At 34.8% G+C, this 21515-nt stretch overlaps 1 protein-coding gene across 1 annotated transcript in view; it reads right to left on the minus strand.

Moving 5' to 3' along the window:
* Positions 1-21515, minus strand: part of SLCO1C1 (solute carrier organic anion transporter family member 1C1) — a 66564-nt gene that overhangs the window by 4005 nt on the left and 41044 nt on the right. Inside the window, exons 4-7 of the mRNA XM_044679070.1 lie at positions 19720-19915; positions 13108-13273; positions 6538-6722; positions 5082-5146 (exon numbers count right to left, since the gene is read on the minus strand). Of these exons, the coding sequence (XP_044535005.1) occupies positions 5082-5146; positions 6538-6722; positions 13108-13273; positions 19720-19915 (612 nt within the window). The remainder of the gene's footprint in view (positions 1-5081; positions 5147-6537; positions 6723-13107; positions 13274-19719; positions 19916-21515) is intronic.

The raw sequence follows: 21515 nt of genomic DNA on the forward strand, positions 1-21515 counted from the left end.
ATTACTTTAATTCCCTCTTCATTAAGGGTGAGGTTGCCCTTTTCATCTTTGATGCTGTAAATTTGGTTTAGCTTTCCTTTTTTTATTAAATTAACCAGTCTTTTATCTCTTTTATGTGTTTTTTCAAAGTACCAGCTTATAGTCTTATTTATTAATACAATAGTTCTTTCACTTTCAATTTTATTAATTTCTCCTTTAATTTTTAGGATTTCTAATTTAGTTTTTATCTGGGGATTTTAAAATTTGTTCTCTTTCTACTTTTTTTAAATTTGTATGCCCAATTCATTGATCTCTTCCCTTTCTAATTTGTTAATATATGCAATCAGGGATATAAAGTTTCTCCTGAGTACTACTTTGGCTGCATCCCATAGGTTTTGATGTGATGCCTCCTCATTGTCATTCTCTTCATTGAAATTATTAATTGTTTCTATGATTTGTTCTTTAACCAACCAATTTTTGAGTATCATATCATTTAATTTCCAATTAATTTTTTATTTGTCTTTCCATGTACCCTTACTAATTATTATTTTATTGCATTATAATCTGTAATGTTGCATTTACTATTTCTGCTTTTTTGCATTTGTTTGCCATCTTTTTATGCTCTAGTTTATGGTCAATATTTGTGAAGGTACCATGCACTGCTGAAAAGGTGTATTCTTTTTTGTATCTATTTATTTTTCTCCATATATCTATTAACTCTAATTTTTCTAGGATTTTGCTCACATCTCTTACCTCTTTCTTACTTATTTTTTGTTTTGATTTATCTAGATTTGATAGAGGAATGTTCACTAGTATAGTTTTACTATCTATTTCCTCCTTGAGCTTCAATAGTTTCTCCTTGAAAAATTTGCATGCTATACCATTTTGTGCATACATGAGTACCAATATTTCCATATTGTCTATACTGCCTTTCATTAGGATGCAATTACCTTCTGTATCTCTTTTAATCAGATGTATTTTTGCTTTGATTTTGTCAGATATAATTGTGACTCCTAACTTCTTTTTCTCAGTCGATGCCCTATAGATTTTGCACCAGCCTCTTACCTTTACCCTATATGTGTCTGCTTGCCTCATGTATGTTTCTTGTAGACGACACATGGTAGGATTTTGGTTTCAAATTCACTCTGCTATTTCCTTCCATTTCATAGGTGAGTTCATCCCATTCACATTCAGAGTTATAATTACCACCTGTTTATTCCCAATTTGTTTTCTTCATCATGCTTTCCTTTTCTAGTCCTGCACTTTCTTCTTTCACTATTTCCTTCTACACAAATGTTTTGCTTTTAAACAGTCCCCCTAATCCCCACCCTTATTTTACTTCTCTTCTCACCCTCTCCCTTCTCATTCTCCTCTCATTTTTTTAAGGTGCATTAAATTCCCTCCTCCCTCTCTTTCCCTCCCTTTTGGTACTCTCTACCCTCCTCTTCCCCCCTTAGTTTTTCCCTCTCAACTTTCCTGTAGTGTAAGATTGTATTCTGTACCACAGTGGATCCAGATGCTCTTCCCTCTGAGTTGATTCCACTGAGAGTAAAGTTTAAGTATTACCTATTAGCATTTTCTTCCTCAACTTGTTATAATAGTATTCTTCCCCTTTCCCTCCCATGTATCTCTTTATGTGGTATAATTTATACTACTTTTCTTATTGCTTCAAATTTCTATTGGTGCCATCTTCTATTTTCCCTTCCTTTCTTTTCTTACATATCATCTTAAACCACTTAGTACCCCAACCTCTACCTATGAATAATTCTTCTAACTTCGATGATAGTAAATACAGTTTTTGAGAGTTACAAATATCATCTTTGCATATAGGAATATAAACAATCTGACCTTATTGAAGCCCTTAAATTTTTTTGCCCCTCTCTTGTTTACCTTTTCATGTTTCTCTTGAATTTTGTATTTGGACATCAAATTTTCTGTTTAGTTTTGGCCTTTTCTTTACAAATACTTGGAAATCTTCTATTATGTTAAATGCCCATATTTTTCCCTGGAAGTATATGGTAAGTTTTTTTTTTTTAACCCTTACCTTCCATCTTGGAATCAGTACTGTGTATTGGTAACAAGGTAGAAGAGTGGGCTAGGCAATGAGGGTTAAGTGAATTGCCCAGGGTCACACAGCTGGGAAGTGTCTAAGTCCAGATTTGAATATAGAACCTCCCATCTCTAGGCCTGGTTCTCATTCCACCGGGATATCCAGCTGCCCCCTATATTGTCAGTTTTGATGGGTAGGTTATCCTTGGTTGTAGGGCCAATTCTCTTGCCTTTCTGAATATCATATTCCTAACCTTGTTTTCCTTTAGTGTGGAGGCTAATGGATCCTGTGTAATCCTGATTGGTGATCCTTGATATCTGAATTGTCTCTTTCTGGCTTATTGCAATATTTTCTCCTTAGCTTGAAAGCTCTTCAATTTGGCAGTTACATTGTTTTGGATTGTATTTTGAGGATTTAATATAGAGTGTGATCTATGGACTCTTTCAATGTCTATTTTGCCTTCTTGTTCAAGGATATCAGAATCATTTTCTTGGATAGTTTCTTGTAATATGATGGCAAGATTTCTCTTCATTTCTAGGTTTTCAAGTAGGCCTATGATTCTCAAATTGTTTCTCCTCAACCTGTTTTCCAAGTCTGTTATCTTCTCAATGAGATATTTCATGTTTCCTTCTATTTTGTTATTCTTTTGATTTTGCTTTATTAATTTTTGCTTTCTTGTGACATCATTAACTTCTATTTGCCCAATTCTAGTCTTTAAAGACTGTTTTTTTTAGCTGTGATTTTTTTTTTATTTTCCTTTTTAGTTTAGTCTATTGTGCTTTTCATGGCTTCTAGCAGCTCAATTCTGGTCTCAAATTTGCTTATTATTTCATCTGATTTCTGGGCTTCTTTTTTTCAAGTGGGTGATTTTGTCTTTTAAACTTTTTTTTTTTTAACTATTTCCCACTTTTCTCACCATGGTTCTTCTATCTTTCTTACTTGTGTCTCAACCTCCAAATTGAGGTCCTGGAGAGCTTGTGACCAATTTCCATATTTTTTGGAAAGTTTGGATGTGTTTTCTTGTTTGTCACCCTTTGCTATCTCCTCTGTAGTTTACTGTTTTTCTCCATAGAAGTTATCCAGGGTCATCTTTTTTTTTTTTTTTTTGTATTTGTAAATTGTAGTTCTTGGGTGTTGATGACCATTGTGGTGTTAATATTTCTTCCCTTCCCAGCCAGAAGTCTGAGTGAGGAGGGTAGGCAAGTCTCTCTGTATCAAGCTACAGAGTGTTTTTTTCCCCTGAGGCTATTTTTTAGTCTCTGCTGAGTCTGCTGTGGACAGCCCCTCTCTGCCATATCTCTGTGCCCAACCACTGTATTCCTCAGCCTCCTAGGGTCCCAAGTCTCACTGTTCAAAGGGGTAAGTCTGTGGTGTCCTCAGCCAGCCCCCCTGAGAACCTAGAGATCACCCCATGCTCACTCTGACTCTCACACTGTAGGTGGAGTGGGGGAGGGGTAATCAGGTTGCCCTTTGGTAGGAGTAATTTCACCCCCTTATGGTGTGGAAATGTCCAAACTCTGCCTAACTTCAAGGCATACCCTACAGTAGAGACCTTTCTTATTTGATTTTGATTTTTTTCCTTTTGAGGTGCTTTATATTGGTTGGTGGTGAGGAGAAGAAGACCCTTGCTTCTCTGCAGCAATCTTAGCCTGGAAGTCCCCTTAAAGCACTTTTGAATTTTTAAAGAAGTGATATGGAATTTGAAATAGTTGATCAGATGATTCATGCAGATAATACTTTTTTTCCTGAACTATATAAAATTTAGGCAGATGATTACTTCTATTCTCATGCAAAGAGTTAGTCATAATTACTAATTTTTCACCTCACTAATATTTCTCATTTTTATTAATTTAGATGATAACTACAGCTAACATTATCCTATGCCTAGATTGGTCTTTAACATATCCGTAACAACTTGCCAAAAATTCTGAAGTTCTGAATCAAATTTTTCTTGGCAGCTAAACTAGTCCTGTCTGACAGCTTTGCAAAGCAATTTGCAAATGACTGAATAAATGACTGAATGAATATGGAAATGCTTACTTTGTACCCAGCAGTGTAGGAACTGAAGGTACAAAGAAGAAGCAAGGATAGAGGCAGAAAGCACACAATTGGAAACTGTGACCAGATCAGGGTCAATTTAGAAAGATTCAAGGATAGTGAGGGGGCAAATAGAAAAGTAGATGGAATCATTCCATCAATGTACAATGTAGTTGAATGGTCCAGGTTAATGATCCTAGAGGAAGAGAAGAAAGGAAGAAGGCAGCAAGGTGGTTGGCTAGGATAGAGAACCAGGTCTGAGTAGGGGAGATCTTGGGATAAAATCTAGCATATGATACTCCTTATCTGTGTGATTCTGGGCAAGTCACTTAAATCTCATTGCTTATCCCTTATTTCCCTTCTGCCTTAGAACCAGTGTATTGAAAGATTCTGTAAAAAACAAACAAACACAAAAAACCCTTACCTTCTATCTTAGAATCAATACTATTCATTAGTTCCAAAACAGTAGAGTGGTAAGGGATAGATAATGGGAGTTAAGTGACTTGCCCATGGTCACACTGCTGGGAAGTATCTAAAGTCATATTTGAACCTAGCACTTCCTATCTCTATACCTTACTCTCAGTCCACTGAGCCCTTCTGCTCCCCCCACACTTATGAATTTATTTTAATGGTTTAACTAAGTTCACACTAAATTCCAATGGTTCCATAATGTATCTAGGATTAAATATTGCCAGCTCAATAGTGCAGAAGAAAGAGCACTGTGCCTACAGTCAGAGTCAGAAGATCTGGAGTCAAATCTGGACTCAGATACTTACCAGGAATGTATACCTGGGTAAGCCATTTAACCTCTGTCTCACTTCCATGCCCCACCCCCTAATATTATGGATTTTATGATGAAATTAAGGGTTTTAAAAAAGGAAGAGATTTATAGAAAATAATGGGATCAATTTTACATTTATACTTTCTCATTTATGTTTACTTGTAGAAAATTAAAATATATCAAAATATAAATATGATTCCCATTCTATTTTAAAATTAAGCACATTATACTTACCAAAGACCCTTATTGCTAAAGTGTAGATACCCAGAGCAAAAGACTTAAAATGTGGTTTAATAGACCTAAAAGAAAAAAATTGTATTTGTTCATAAATGTCAGTGCTTAAAAATATAATTTAACATTTATGTGAAACACAATAACTTGTTGAATATACATCAAATCGTATCAGTATATTGTGAAATCCAAATCTTCTTTTGTTTTTATTTTCAAATGAGTATAAGAATATGCAAGAAAAAATATAATTTCCTAAATACTTATAGTAGAGGTCATTTAAAGGGGAATGTAATAGAGCAATAATTCCATTTTTAAAATAATGAGATTTAATGACAAAATAAAAACAATAATTTATAAACTAGTCTATTGTTATTTTTTGAGGACAATAGAAAATCCAACAGAATTTGGTAGTAATAAATAATATTCATTATATCTTATTATATGTTTTTTGTGTTAAAAATTTGAAAAGACTGATCCTGCCTTCCAGCTGTTGTTAAGACTGTTTTTGTAGGAGCTGAAGGAGCTCTATATTTGTTATCAGGATAGATATAATCATTATTTATTATTCCCAGGAGTACCAAATTCTCAAGTTGTCAGTTCTTCAGGTTGTAGAACAACCCTGTGAGTAGGAATATTATTATTCCTATTATAGAGACTTGGAAACTCAAGCATATAGATTCATGTTGGTGAAGATGTGGCATGTCTAACCCAGCATGCTGGAGGGGGATGCTCCATTCTCCCTCCACACAGTGCTGAAGGACATTTTTCATGTGCCCTGCCCTTCTACCCACCAGCCTAGTAACAGCACTTCCTCCCACCTCTGTCTGGGATAATCCAGGGGCTCACAGGCAGCTTGAAGTTGCAATTCAAGCACAGGATCTTTAAAAGGTTCATTAATGCTAATATGGATGCTAAGTGATTTGCCAATGGCCACACAAGTTTGAGGTAAATTTGAATTCAGTTCTTCCTTACTCCATTCCTGTACTCTACTCCTATGGTACTGATTGTCTGATCTTGAGTAAGTTACTTAATTTCCTCTGAACTCTAAGTGAATCTCCAAAATCATATGTTGTAGAGGTGAAAATTTATACTGCTAGAGGGAATTTCTTGACCCAGTATTTCTCCAAACCAGTAAAATCAAAGTCTGATCACTATTCCTAGCACATTGGATGATTTAAAAAATATGTAAAATATTCCATGTCAATTATTACTAAATAAGTATTAGGCAAAAGAAAATCTCTGTACTCAAAAGTGTTGGGAATAGACTTATTATTTCTAGCCAGAAATAAATAAAAAGCATACTACAAATTGTGTTGACATTAAGCTACTTGTGCTAATATTGTACTGATTTGCTAATAATGGTAATATTTTAGAAACTGATATAATGTGCTCTCTCCCCTCTTTAAGATTATATCAAATTTTACATTAAAATTTTGTATATAAAAGTATCTGTATTCACCTCAGAAGCAATATATACCCAGGTATGCCACCTACAGATAAAGTATATGAAGTGATGACTGATATTACCAGGAAATATAGAAACATTTTTGAACAATCATTTCCTTTTTGACATCTGCCCACTATTCCTGAGGAATTTCCCGATTTAGATTCTGTAACTCCTATACAGGTGCAATTGTAAAATATCTGGAAGAGAACAACAAAATAAAGAAAATTTTATATATTAAGTTTTAAAATCTTACTGTACACATATAGTTTATAAGGCTGTGCAAATACCTCTCTTTGACTTGTAGAAATATATTTTGCAAATGATAAATCTAGACAAGCTTCAATGAGTAAATACACGAAGAACGATCTAAATCTGTTCATTTAGACAATAGTTCACTGGTACATAAAGTTCTACTTTCTATAAAGCTAAATATTCTGAAAATTTGCTCCTACAAAATTTCAGATTCTTTCTGAGGTTTTTCCTTGTCCAGCTTTCTGATATTTGGAATAGCCGAGGTCCTGAGCAAAGACTAACACTGCTTTTACAACCCATCATCTTTCCTTCCTTTTTGCATCTTACATATTTTTATGGGAGTAGAGACTATCTTTTGCATCTTTTTGTATCCCCAGCACTTAGTTAAGTGCCTTGCACATACAAGGCATTTAATAAATGTTTATTTATTTATGTGTATGTCTATGTAAATGTTGAACCTCTCTGATTGATAAATTTTTAATGATTAAAAGTAACATAAAACAAAGGAATTGTATGAGAAGCATTAAAAAAGGCAAATCCATGGAGGAAAAAGATTTACTAAGAATATCAGAAATCAAAATGTCTTTTTTTCCCAGTATCTAATTTATGTAAGACAGACATGAGGACTTTTAAATTTAAAACTGGGAAACTAATACTAGAACTCACAAGTTATTCTGAGATAACTCTACACTTATGATTTGGACATAAGAAATATGGGTTTGTGTTTCTCAATCTAAGATAGAAGTGGTGATTCTCACAGAAGAGATCCTGCTTTGACATAGTAGGATTGGTCAAGACCATCCTTAGAAAAGCAAAACCAGACATCTGATATGGGACTGATAAAAATCTTAGAACTGGGATACAGAATGACCTCAGCATCTTTTTTGAAACCTACTGCTCTTAAGAACTGACTGGCAGGTAAAAAAATCTTTGCTGATTGGAGAATTTGATTTCAGGAAATATCTTTTCCATTTAAGGGAGCTGATTGGCAAAACAGTTGCTCAGGTGAACTCAGTGAGATGGAAAAGTTCTACCTTTCCCTTTTGCAACAATTACATTTGGTCCTTGAGAAGTAGAAACCTCTCAGAATTCATTCAAAGTAACAGATCTGAATGAGTTCTACTAATTCTGTGCTTATTATAACTAATTAGTTTTTCTGAAAGAGTTTAATGTTGTCTGAGAACTCACCCAAAGCAATAATACTAGAGAGGATCTGTAGATTCTAGGCTCGGTTTTTCTGTTTTATTTAAAGAGCTTAACTGTCTATGTCAGTGATGGGCAAACTACTGCCTGTGGACCAGATGCGAACCCTGAAATGTTCCATCCAGCCACCAGTCTGATGAATACAATGAGTAGGATACAATACAATGAAACTTTGAAAGAGTTGCTTTAGAAACAGACTGACAGATGAGCATTTCCTTTCTTTTGGCCCCTCTTTAAAAAGTTTGCCCATCACTGGTCTAGGTAATCCAAAAGAAAAACAGACACCACAGAAGCATTCCCAATATAGCAGGAAAGCAAGATGTCTAGAAGTGTTTCCCTGCCTCATGGAAACAAAAGACATCAAGGTCAGAAATCCAGCATTGTGAGTTACCCTAGACATACATGTTCTCTACTCATGCTCCTTCTTGACATGACTCTCAGGTCATGGGACACATGTTTTACTTATTTTGCTTTGATTTATATCTAATAAGTTTTTTAATTAAGAGATAATACACTTAATTTCACTGATTTGTTCAGTTGGAAGCATGATTAAAGCTTTGGAGGATGTACCTACACCCAAAAAGGAACCAAAGGACACAGAAACTTGAGTTGTAGCAGTGTGGTCAACTCTGTCTAGGAAAATGCTCAAAATAAGAGGATAATTTTAGGTTGTAGGGTTAGTAAAATAGACCAGAAAGAGCAGAAAAATGCAGACATGAGGGTTGAATGCATACAAAATATTTAAAGGAAATCACAATTATTTGTCATGGAGTTGATATCATCTATGTTGAGGAAATGGTTATTGGAGTGAAAATTATATAAATGCTAGGGTAGGAAAAATGACCAATGGAGCTTAGAATTTATTATAGAAGAAAATAAAAAAATGATCTGGCATGCAACTTAGATTTGGAGAGAACAGATTTCAAAGGGTTCAGAGAAGGAACAAATAAGACCCAATAAAGCAAAATTCTATAGGGAGCATAGTTCCCAGAGGATAAAACACTTAAGAATAAACTTCTGGAGACACCATGAGAAACAATTTCAGTGAGGAAGAAATTGAACCTATATGGATGAACAAGGAAATTAGAGATCATCTTAGATTTTTTTAAGGCATGCCAAGAAAATGGAAGCAGAGGCAAGTAATAGAGGGCAAAAATATAAATATAACATGTTCCTGTAAAAACAATGTCATGTGTGCTAAAACTCAGAATAAATTAAAGCTGGTGAGAAAAGCTAAAGTCAGCAAAAATATTTTGTTGTTGTAAAAAGATATACCGAAATGAGGAGGTATTGCTTGGGATGGTCTAACAATTGTAATAAGTGATGAGGAAGACATGTCAGAATGATATAACTTATTTTTCACCTGTTTTCTTTGCCAATGACAAAGAACACTATAATCAAAAGGACATATAAAATATGACACAGAGAGAGTTGAAACTCAAGATAAGTAGGTGATAGTGAGAGAGGACTTAGCAACTCTTTATGATTTTAAGTAACCAAGCCTAAAGGGAATACATCACAAAGTGCTGAAAGATTTGACATTTCTGAACCACTGTCAGCAATCTTTGATTATGTAGAAGAGGAGAAACAACATAGAACTGTGGAAGGGCAAATGTACCAATTTTCAATGAATGGAAAGTGAAATCTATAAACTATATCCCATGGTGTATGAGTTTAACTTTGACATACTGTTAAAGGCATGATTAAAGAATGTCTAGAAATGAACACTCTCATCCTAAAGAAGAAACAGGTTTATTGAATAAGTCATTGGATAATTAACTCATTTCCCTATTGAATGTGGTAATCAGACTAATAGATCAAAGAAATAGCCCTCATGTTATCATTTTAGATAAATGTGAGAAATGTGAGATAACTCAAAGATTGGTCAGTTTGATTAAGAAATGGCAAAAAGATGAGTCTTTTTTAGATTAGCCATTAATGGTCCCATAAGCCATTAATGGTCAATTTAGAAAGAAGTCTCTAGTGGAGTGTTTCTGGGATATATGTTTGACTTTGTACTGTATGGCTTTTAAAAAATCAATAAGTAGGGCAAAGCCATGGATGACTTTTATCTGAAAGAAGCATTAGAATTGATAGTTGATCTCAAATGACAGAATTAGGATCAGTGAATTATAATTATAGTTGCAGAGAAATAGATTTGGGCTTTAAAATTTCCTTAAATTTAGTGTTGCCTCAAAGGAAAACATACTGCCTGGGTAGCTGGGGAATTTATACTTCATTTTAGGTATTCAAGACAAGACATGGAAATCAAATATCTTTTCCCCCCTTCATTTTGTCTGTATGCTGAAGCTTAGCTCTATTCCTAGAGTGGAGGGAGTACTGTCCTCTGAGATTGACTCAGCCATCTCCATCTCAGGCTGGCCTGGTTAGTCTGATGTGAGGAGGTTTGCAACTGTTCAATTTAGCTGGTTTCAAGTTGGGTTCTGTCCAATCCTGCCAAGGCTTGGTCTTGTTGGACTGAGTTTCTCCCACTGCACCTATATTGGGCTGTGTCCTGCCTCTGTTCCAGCTGGACTATGTAGGGCTGCTTTCTTTCCACTGCTGCTTGTTCTGAATTGTATTTGTTTCAGCTCTTATTCTGGTGAGGCTGGACCAAGCCGGTTGTACTCTTTTCCTATTGCTTGCAGTGTATTGTGTCTGAGTTCTGCTAAGGCTTGTTCAACTTTCTCTGTCTTCTTGTACACCATTGAAATGAATCTTTGCCAGTCTCCACATTGTTCTGGGCCAAAGCATTGCTAACCTCACTCTTATGTTGGTTCTGCCACCCCAGTATTCATTTTGAGAAGTTTTTGTTCTTCTGTGCTCATTTGGAGGGTAGTTGGAAGTCTCTGAGTGTTTCTTACTTCTCTGTCTTGGCCAGCTTTCTTCCAAAAAGAGATTGAGATAACTTCTGATTTCAGCTTTAAAGGATCAAAGCTGTGGGTCCTTGTACAAGTCATTTGATCCTGTTTGGTTTAGATCTTAATCTATAAAAAGAGCTGGATGAGGAAATGGCAAACAAATCTAGTATCTCTGCCAAGAAAACCTCAAAGGGTCACTAAGAGTCAAGCATGACCAGTAGGAAACAACACATCTCAGGGAATAGAAAGAATATGATTGAAATTAGCTATAAGGAATCTGACTGAATCTTAGAAGAGACTTGATCCTGATAGTTGAGAGTCAAACTGAAGAGAATGGCAGGGCAACTAGTTATCAAGTATATTGTGGAGGACTGCCTTGTCTATGTATAAAATGGATTAGATGACCCATGAAAACCTTTTCATTTCTGTAAGTCTATGATCCTGATGGTAGAATGAAGGGATTGTGGCATGCAGAACTGAAAGGAATTTAAGGAAATATTTGAGGCCCCTTCTTGTAGTCTGAGACTATTTTAGTTTTTCCCTTTACCTTCCCTGTATCTAGCATAGTTCCTGGTGCATGATAAACCCTAAAAATGGTTGAATTGAATATAGTCTTTCCCTATTATTAATTTAATGATTAAACTGAGTCCCAGTTTAATCAAATATTTAATCGAAGTCATTCAAAGTAGCACAAGTTCCAACCCATTCCTCCTTCTATCAAAGACAGTACTCACTAGATGTGGGGGCCAACATAGAGAAGGCAAGACAAAGATAACCTTGAAATTTAATCCTAGCTTCCAACAAGAGAAATAAGGAAGTCAGGAAATGAAGGAGAATTGGGAGAAAGTGGTAAAGGGGAAAGGGTGATACATTTGAAATGAGGAGATATAGGTGTGAATCCTTGAATCTCCTCTTACTGCCTATATGATATTGAGTAAGTCAGTTCTCAGTTTTCTCATTTGTTAAAAAAAAAATGAAGGGAATGAAGAAGATACACTCTGGATATCCATCCAGGTATAAATCCATGTTCCTATGATGCTAATATAATAAATTTACTTATAGATATATTTAATATAAGATGAAACATAAGAGCTTTCTAGAAAAAAGATACTCATTAACCAGGCAGACATGGGGGAGAAAGGTTGATTTCAACTGCAACCAAAAATAAATATTTGGGAATCATCTGCAAATACATTGAATGTGGAACCAATGAAAGTGGATGAAATTATTGAGTTATAGCTGCAGAGTGTTTACTCATCATTGCCTAAATGAATTATGCACTTGGGCTTCCTCACCATATTGTATTCTCATTATTGAAGCTAGAACCATGGAATCTTTACATATAAAGTCATGTCTCATTGTGACACCTTTCCTTGGGCAGGATGAACAAGAGGAAGAGCATTTCCCTGGCTTTTTCAAACCTGACCTGTTTATAGTTTATCTTCTAACTTGAATGTCCCACACTCTTCCTTATGTCTTACTTTTCTCACAAAACCCAAATCATATCTCATATCCCTTCCTAAGCATTCTCCAACTCTCCCAGCTCTTAGTGATATTTCTCTCCTCTAAATGTATGCATTTCCTAGGCCACTCATTTAGTATTCAATGTATCCTATCTTGCATTCTTATTTGTTGGTTATTCATCTGCCCATTCTTCCAAAGCAGAGTGTATGAGTCTTGATGCAGTAGCCATATTTAATATTTCTTTGCATTCTTGATGTCCAGCATAATGTAGAATATACATAGTAGATACTTAATAAACATTAGTTATTCTTGATGATATTGATGAAAACTAATGGTTCCAATGTGAGCCTCAAGAGTATGTTTGCAAGGAAACTCTGTCCTGTGGAATTCCATATAATATTAATGGCCATTGCCACTCTAGTGCCAGAACATGAAATTGAGTAAGACTGGAAAGACTTAGTATCTTCCATTAGAAACTAATAAGAGTGAGAGAGGGATTTTATAGTCCTCAATCATACTCCTCTTTGGCTCTATTAATATTTCACTCAATGGAATGGGTCATTGATGTGTACAAGATTTCGTCTCTATGTCCTGTTACTTTAACAGTGCCTGTTAAATTTTTTCCACCTGTGGCAACATTTTCCCTATTGGCATGACATAGAATGGAGTCTAAGATAAAGGTAGAGCTAAATTTACAATTCAATGCCTTGTTCCTCCGTGGTCTATCAAAATTCCTAACTAACTATGCAGATGTTAATTATCATTAGAATTTGAACATTATCAAGATGGAGGAGTTCCTTACAGTGTTTTTCCCACTTCCAGTGGAACTTTGGCAACCAGCGAGACAAGCAGAAACATAGGTGATTCCATTTTCTCCACAGATAGGATCCCATTCTGTTTTGGAACACGTACATCCTGAATTGCACTCTGAAAGGAGAGCTTGTTCATAATAAGAGACTTGCCTGGTTCTGTAAAGAAATATAACAAAACAAATTACTACATCTTTGCAGGCCATACACACCCCACCCAAATATGAATGTTTTAAAAGATGGCCTTTAATTAAGTTAATATATATAAATACAAGAAATGTAAAGTACATTTTTTTCCAGAAAAATGGTGGCTTTCAAGTACTGCCCAATGAAAATATGCTAGTATCACCCGATTCTGAAAAAAATGTATTTTAGTGGCTATAGAAACTCTCATTTAGAAGTAGAGTTACACAAAAGTTCTAATCTCTGGCCTTTGACATCTGCTCAATAAACCTTTTCTAACTTCCATTTCCTTCTTCAGTCTCTACTCAAAAGCAGCACATGAAAAATGGCCAGGGAAGTAAGCACAAAATGTGTTAAAAAAACAACAACAGTTTAACATACTGGTTTAATAGGTGAACACAGGTGATTATTATAAGATAATATCCTTTCAGAAATTTACTTCAATCATTGATATTATTTGTGCCAGGATTACTTTTTGGAGGATCAGACCCATGAAGTCATGTGAGCATAAAAACAATAGCTTTAATGATTGATGGGAACCCAGAATCCATATAGATAAATCCCCTCATTTTGAGAAAAGAAAACAAAGACTTACACAGGATAAGATTCTTGCCCAAGATCATTCATTGGGATAGTACCAGAGAAATTTTGACCATAGAGTCATTCATTTTTCCGCTTTCCCATGAAGTTACCAATGTGAAAGTGTATTTTGCCAATGCCCATGGGTATCTATTCTGTAACTTAACAGTCTTAGAGAGTTTCTTTGGGGTACTTAAGGGTTAAGTGGTTTGCCCAGAGTCACACAGGTAGTATATGTCAGAGGAAGGCCTTGAATCTGAGTTTTCCTAATGCTACAGTCAATTTTCCAGTTACTATGCCAAACATTATCTAAATGGTGGTATGAGGCAAAAAACTAGCAATCATATGTATTCATTTCATTTGGCAAATAATTACTATGTGTATGTTACCAACATTTATTGTGTGTACAGTGCTCTGAGTGATACAAAGATGAATGACACTGTCATTGTCTTCAATGAATAATAAACGAACGAATGAAAAGGTATTTACTAAACTCTTGTTATGTACAAAGCATTGTGATGAATGCTGATGATCAAATAGAAAAGCAATACAGTCCCTGATCCGAAGGGGCCCATATTCTGACAAGAAGATACAACACATAAATCAAGTTTATTTTTATAAAAGTTGAAAATTGAAATTATTATTTAAAATAACATTTTCTATAATTAATGTTATGTTATCATTTATTTAATAAATAAAATGTATCTTATTTAATTCATTATTATTATTATTATAACTCACATTTATATTTCACTTAAAGTTTGCATAACTCTAACATTACAATGATCTTATGGCATTATCAATGTGAGATATATTCTATTTTAATGAAGGAGAAACTGAGGCACCAAGAAGTTAAGTGACTTTAACAGTCTCACATAACTCATGAGTGTCAGAGGTAGAAACTGAATTTAAGCTTTTGGACTCCAAGGCCACTGCTTTTTCACTACAATAAGATGTCTGTTTTCTACAAGCTAGCAGCTATATTTCATGCTTTATACATTTGAAATAGCTTTATAGCTCAATTGCACCGATCTCCCTCCTTTATCAGTTCTCTCACTCATCTACTCATCTCTTTTATCTTCCTAGTCTGTCCTCTATGGCTTGTTCCTTAATCAAATCATCTCTACTTTTATCCACTCCTTTCCCTTTTTCCCTTTGTCCTAAATCTTCATTCTTCAAGTTTGTTGTTATTTTTTTTTTTATGAATGTTACTCTTTCTCCTCTGATTCTTTTAGTCCCCATCCCCTCAATTTTCTTTTAGAGAATTTTCTGCTAATCTTCATTTCCTTCACTCACAAACTCTTATTACTCCAGTTGACTTCGATTTTCCTTTTTCAGTATTGTAGGATCACGGATTTCCAAGTTTTACAGATCAATTCTTTCAACCTTGTCATATTATGCATAGGGAAACTGAGGTCCAAGGAGGTTCAATGATTTGTCCATATTCAAATAGGAATGATAAGAGGTAGAAGCAAGATTTGAACATGTGTCCTCTGCCTCCAAATTCAATATTCTTCCTATTACACCAGTCTGTCTCCTATTGTTCTCTTACTTTAGAATTCCTATTTTTGTTTGTTTGTTTTTTACTTTTTTTTCTCTTCTTTTATTTTCACTATTTTACATGTTCTTTCATCTATAATTTCTGGAATCTTCAGGTTGTGTGACAGTGCTCCTTCCTTTCTTACCTAGAAATCCAGTCATCCTAGTCTTATACCCCCACACTCCAAAACAACCACACTAAATGGATATTATTAGTGATATTATCAGGTATTGTTTGTTAAGCAGAGGCAATGCTGGACCTGGCAATAAGAACAAAACACATTTCCATAGATCTTTAATGTTAACATGGTAGCTTACTTACAATACTCTTGAGAGAAACAATGCAAATGTTATTATCTGTACTCATTAAATGTGGAAACTAAAGGTTAAAAGTTTGAAAGGACTTGAAAAAGATTATATAATTCATGAGTGACGTAGCTGATATTTAAGCCAAGGATTTCTGCCTCCAAGATCAATAATCTTCCCTCTAAAACACACTGCCTCTCCTCTATTTGCAATCTTTGTAGGGCATTTTCAGTAGTCAGGCCAGTCCACATAAACAAGAATCTCTTACCTACAGTTTTAGGTCAATTTTGATGTTTTTCTCCCATCCTAATAAATAGGTTTTATTTATGTCCTTCTTTTTTAAATGAGAAGTAAATGTGTGGGATCCATATTGCTGAGATCCCACATTTGGCAATACATCTCACTCCTTAAGTATTCTCTTTTATCAAAAAAAAAAACTAAAGGAAATCCAGGAAATAAAGTAACATTATATAATATAATGTCCATCATTCCTTACTCATAGTCCCCTATCTCTAAACCAAGAAGAGGAAGTTGTTTCTCCCTCTTTTATCTGGGGCAAAGAGTAATCATTTTAATTAACCTGAGTTAGAGTTGTTTTCACTTCTCTTGTATTACTGTACATTTTTCTTAGTTATATTTATTTTGTTGTGTCAGTTCATACAAGTTTAAGGAAAAGAATCAGGATAGTGATGGATTTCCCTTTCATGCCAAAGGGAATAGAAGACAGGTAGTGGACCCATGATTTCCTTGGATGAGGAAACTCTACCTCTATAGACTAGCACAAACTCTTCAATTTATAGTCTTAGAAAGTCATGGAATTCACAGATTAGTCTTATTTTTTACTTTAAAATAAAAGTAAGTATATGTAATAGAGACTGGCAGGTTCATGCCCAGTCCTCTTTTTCTGGCCTTGAGGTATATATACAGTTGCCCTGAGGTGGGACTTGAATGTAGATTTTATATAACTTTGAGGGTAACTCTTTCTTCATTGTGCCACAATGACTGTCATAATGAATGACAGGATATTTCATGGTTTTGTGAATTGCATTATGTGCAGTCTTTAAGTTCTTTAAAAATTTAATTCTATCAGTTCTATTCCAGAGCTTCCTCATGGTACAAAGGAAGGTCAGGGTTCTCAAAGGCTATACCAGTGGATCCCAAATTCAGATAATGCTAAAATACAAAGTTTTCAAAAATGGTGCCAGCAACAGACCAAGTCTCTATGTTGGTAATTTGATTACATAGACTTGGCCAGATATTCCGGTCTGCTGTACTTGCTTTTGGAAATAGTCAATTATACAAAATAAACATGGTGGACATTAAATTCCTAAGTTTAGGCTTTTATTAGGCACAAATTAGCACACAAAAATTAAGGCTATTGGCTTAACTTGAGATACCATGGAGCATAGAAAATAGGACAAGAAGATTAATACATTCAGTTTATTATCATTCAAGAGACAAGACCTAATTGGACCAATGATGAATCAAAAGACAATCTCCTGAAGGGGCACTCAGGTTATACCTGACTTTCATTATTCCTCTCAGTTAGGTACAAGAATGCCTATAGTTGTCCAATCTGAAATGGCAGTTCAGTTATAGGGAAGAGAGGAGGGAAGATTTGCTCAGACACATCCGATTATTTTCCCAGTACTGATATTGTCAGCAGAGAGATGCCAAATATTAAGCTAAAAGTTCCCCAAATGGAAAAATACAAAAAAGAGGGAAAGAGTACAGACAGAATGAAGAGTGTTTGACTAGAGCAGAAATAAACTGTTGTATGAAAAACTGGTCTTAGAAACCCAGCAGTTTCTATACTTCATGCCTGCAAATGAATAAAAGAAGAATTTTAAAATGTAAGCATTTTCTCTGATACCATTTTGTGGGTTTTTTGGTTATAATGATGACACTATGGTGGTAAAGAGGGCAAAGGATGCTAAGCACACATGTCTTTTAAACTATCTGTGAACTTCAACTTAGCTGTTGGAACTCTAAATGTAAAAATTTCATCTACCAACCAATGAGTCAACATCCTGCTCAGGAGATGAATCATATCAATGTGAAATTTCTTTGAAACTAGAAGGCAAAAAGAAATTGTGACTTAATAGAATGATGCTTCATAGATTCTCCTAAGAGGGAATAGAGGAATAGAAGTAGAGGTGTTTTTCTTTAATTATTATTATGCATTCAGGGGAAACAAGAAGCCATACTTAAAAAGGCTTTTAGTCATCTCATTTTGCATTAATTATGATAAACATTTTCAAAAAAAGTCACTGCTGCTTTTAGTTTACTGTTATTCTTTGTTGCAATAGAAGTTTCAATGGTTGGAAGAGTTAAAATGCATCAATAAAGCTGAAGAACAAAAAAAGGAATAGAAAATGAGCTAAAATTGTTCTTTGAATGTCCAATAGAATTTATCTGTCAGTTATATCTTAACTGATGTTTTTTTCTTTAATAATCTCTTAGGGTTTTGTTCAATTTTATTTTCAGTTTAAATTAATTTTCAATTTAAATTAAATTAATTTAGTTTAATGGTCTAAAATTTTTTTAAGTAAACATTAATTTCCAGTGAGTTCTCCATATAATAACATAAAATTATGGAGTAAAACCTGTAATAATTACTTTTATTTCTTCTCTGTTTTTAATCAGATTAGCTCCTTAGCTAATTTCCAGTTTATTGATTTTTGTTGTTTTTTGAAAAGAAATGGATATAATTTTATCAGTTCAGTAGTAACTTTATTTTGCATTTTCTCAACTCCTTTAATTAGAGTTAGAGAAGTGATTCAGTAGAGAATAAAGTTTTGGATCTGGAGATAGAATACCTGAATTCTAATCTAGGCTCAGTCTCATTAGCCATTTCTTTCTGCCTCAGTTTTCTCAGCTGTAAAATGGAGGTAATAACACCTACTTCTCAAGATTCTCTCTGTGAGAATCAAATGGGATTATGGCACTTAGTAGATACTTAGTAAATTACTTAATTGTAAATTTTTTAATACTTTGTGTTTATGGATCCTTACATATCTCATTTTTAATTTCATGCTCACATTATCATTCTTTTCCTTTGATTATATGTTTTTAGAAATATAATCTCTAGGGAATAATGGGAAGAGGCAGACCTTATTTCCTTGGAGTTGGGTGGCATACCTCTTCTGGCTCTCATCCTCAGAGGAAGATGGAAATCTGGATAAGTACTTCCTAGGCATTTTCCTCCACCTTTAGAAGAGGCAGTAGCATATCATCTAGATTTCCATTGGACTCAGGTCTCAATAGGTACAGGCAGACTAAACCCTACTTTTCCAAAAGCATGGGACATTTCCAGAACCTCAGCCCAATGGAAATAGATGCAAAGTGTTCTCCACGTGTGTAACTTTGAGCAATTGACTTAACCCCATCCCCAATACTTTTATTTCTTGCCTGAAAATGAAAAGAGTTGGATCAAATAGCCTCTGAGATCCCTTCTGATATATCCCTTCCAGATATATTTTGTAAAGTATTCATCCTGTGCCTTTGGAACACACATTCTCTAAGACTCAGAATTGATGATGGGTAAATATTTTAAAAAAGAAACACTTTAAAAATCTGAAAAAAATTTTAACTCATAGATGGCAAATTGAAGTTATAATCTGTTTCTAATTAGATTATAAAATCTCTGAAGACAAGAACAGTGCCTTATTAATTGTTTGTATTTTCCTTAATGCCTAGCAGAGTGTCTTATACACTGAGTATTTTAATAAGCTTCTAGTTATGATTCTTGAATTATTCATGTGTGGTCCAAGAGAAAATCATTTTAATGTCTATGCCTCTGTTTCCTAATCTATAAAGTGAGACTGTTAAACTAGATTGTTTTAACTCCCTTTCATTCTAAAATCCTCTGATTCTATGACTCCCAAGTCATTGGAATAACAGATTACTAACTCTTACATCATACATACAATACATTTTCCCCAAAGCATGATAGGCAAATAATGTGAATCTTAGTCACCTGTATTATCATAACTTACCCTTGGTAGGAGATACTTAGGCCAGCAACATCAGAATTATCACAGCCCATTGCAAAGAGGGAAAGCAGTAGGAGGTAACCAAAAAATAAAGATCCCAGGTAGAGTTTTGAAGCTCCAAATACAGTGATCCTGAATTTTTTCATAACTAGACCTCCAGAGAACATCCCAAAGGCTACTGCAGGAATGTTGATAAGTCCTTGGGAAACAAAGAAAAATCCATTATGAAGTCAATTGGCAAAGGTCCTACTTAAAATTTTATGAGTATTTCTTTACAACAGAATAGTCTTTATTATAATGATGAAGTAGAGGAGGCATCTGGGTAGCTCAGTGGATTGAGAGCCAGGCCTAGAGACAGGAGATCCTAGGTTCAAATCTGACCTCAGATACTTCCCAGCTGTGTGACCCTGGGCAAGTCACTTGACCCCCATTGCCTCTCCTTACCACTCTTCTGCCTTGGAGCCAATACACAGTATTGATTCTAAGATGGAAGGTAAGAGTTTAATAAAAAATAAAAAAAATAAAATAATGAAGTAGACAATCATAACTACTACCATGTAATTTCCACTATGTTTAAAAAAATCTCAGGATTAGGGTTGCAAGGTAAGAATCCATACTCTATGATGAATATACAGGTAAATGATTAATTTCTTCTTATTGTTGTTCAGTCATTCAGTCACATTTGAATCTTTGTGCCCTCATATAGGGTACTCTATAGAGTTTGGGGTTTGCCATTTCCTTCTCCAGTAGATTAAATGGTAGAGATGGTAAGTAACTTGCCCAGGATAACACAGCTTAAGTGCTTGTGGTTAGGTTCGAATTCAGGTCTTCCTGACTCCAGGTCTAGCACCCTATCCACTGAGCCATCTAGCTAGCAATAGGACATCACAAAGGTAGCCCCAGAATTCAACCCATTCTGACCCAATCTCAAAGATATAGATATGAACCAAATGACAGACAGCTATGCATTAAAATATTTATTGAACATATACTAAACAGAAAGAAGTCTATCAAACAAATGGAGCAAAAGCAGACATAGCCCTTGAACTTGAAAAAGAGAGTTTATTGTAGACAAAAATGTGATCATGTGAATGCTTCATCTTCCATATTCTCCTTCTCCAAGTTCTGTGCAAGTCCTACCCCTCTCCTAATAACTTTCCTTGCTATCTTCAGGTGCATTGAACCACTTCACTTTCCCTCTTATCAAAATCTGGTTTCAGGAAAGAATTATAAAGTCATTTACACTAAAGTATAAATTAAATCTCTTCATGTTAGAGATGACAACCAAGGAGCACAGAAGTGAAACAACTTGACTAAGATTACCTACACAGCAAGGTTAGGATTTGAACTCAGATCTTGAGGCTCCAGATCTAGCGCTCTTTTTTTTACTACATGCACTGCCCTATCCATTGAGAATGGTTTAAATTGTGACTTTTCACAGGGATAGTTCCATTTTAACACTAGTAAATTTGAAAGTTGAAGGAATCAGTACCGACATGAACAAATTTCAAGCATCACATAGTAGATAAAAGAGACTATTTTCCACAGAAGATCTTCATGATGTCTTAGAAGTTATGTTGGAAGAGATGAGAGCTCAGTTTGCCCAAGTTCCTCCAGGAGCCTGTTTCCTTGTGGTGAGATGAAACAAACTGAATTAGAACATAAGAGTTTGGAGATTTAGAGCTGAGGCCACCGAGTCCCATTTATGTAGATGACGAAACAAGTTCAGGGAATCCATTTAGGCTCTGATTTGAACCAAGGGCTTCTTAGCTCTAAGTCTGCTATTATATGGACTTTGA

The sequence above is a fragment of the Gracilinanus agilis genome, chromosome 5, assembly GCF_016433145.1.
Source record: "Gracilinanus agilis isolate LMUSP501 chromosome 5, AgileGrace, whole genome shotgun sequence".
NCBI lineage: Eukaryota > Metazoa > Chordata > Mammalia > Didelphimorphia > Didelphidae > Gracilinanus > Gracilinanus agilis.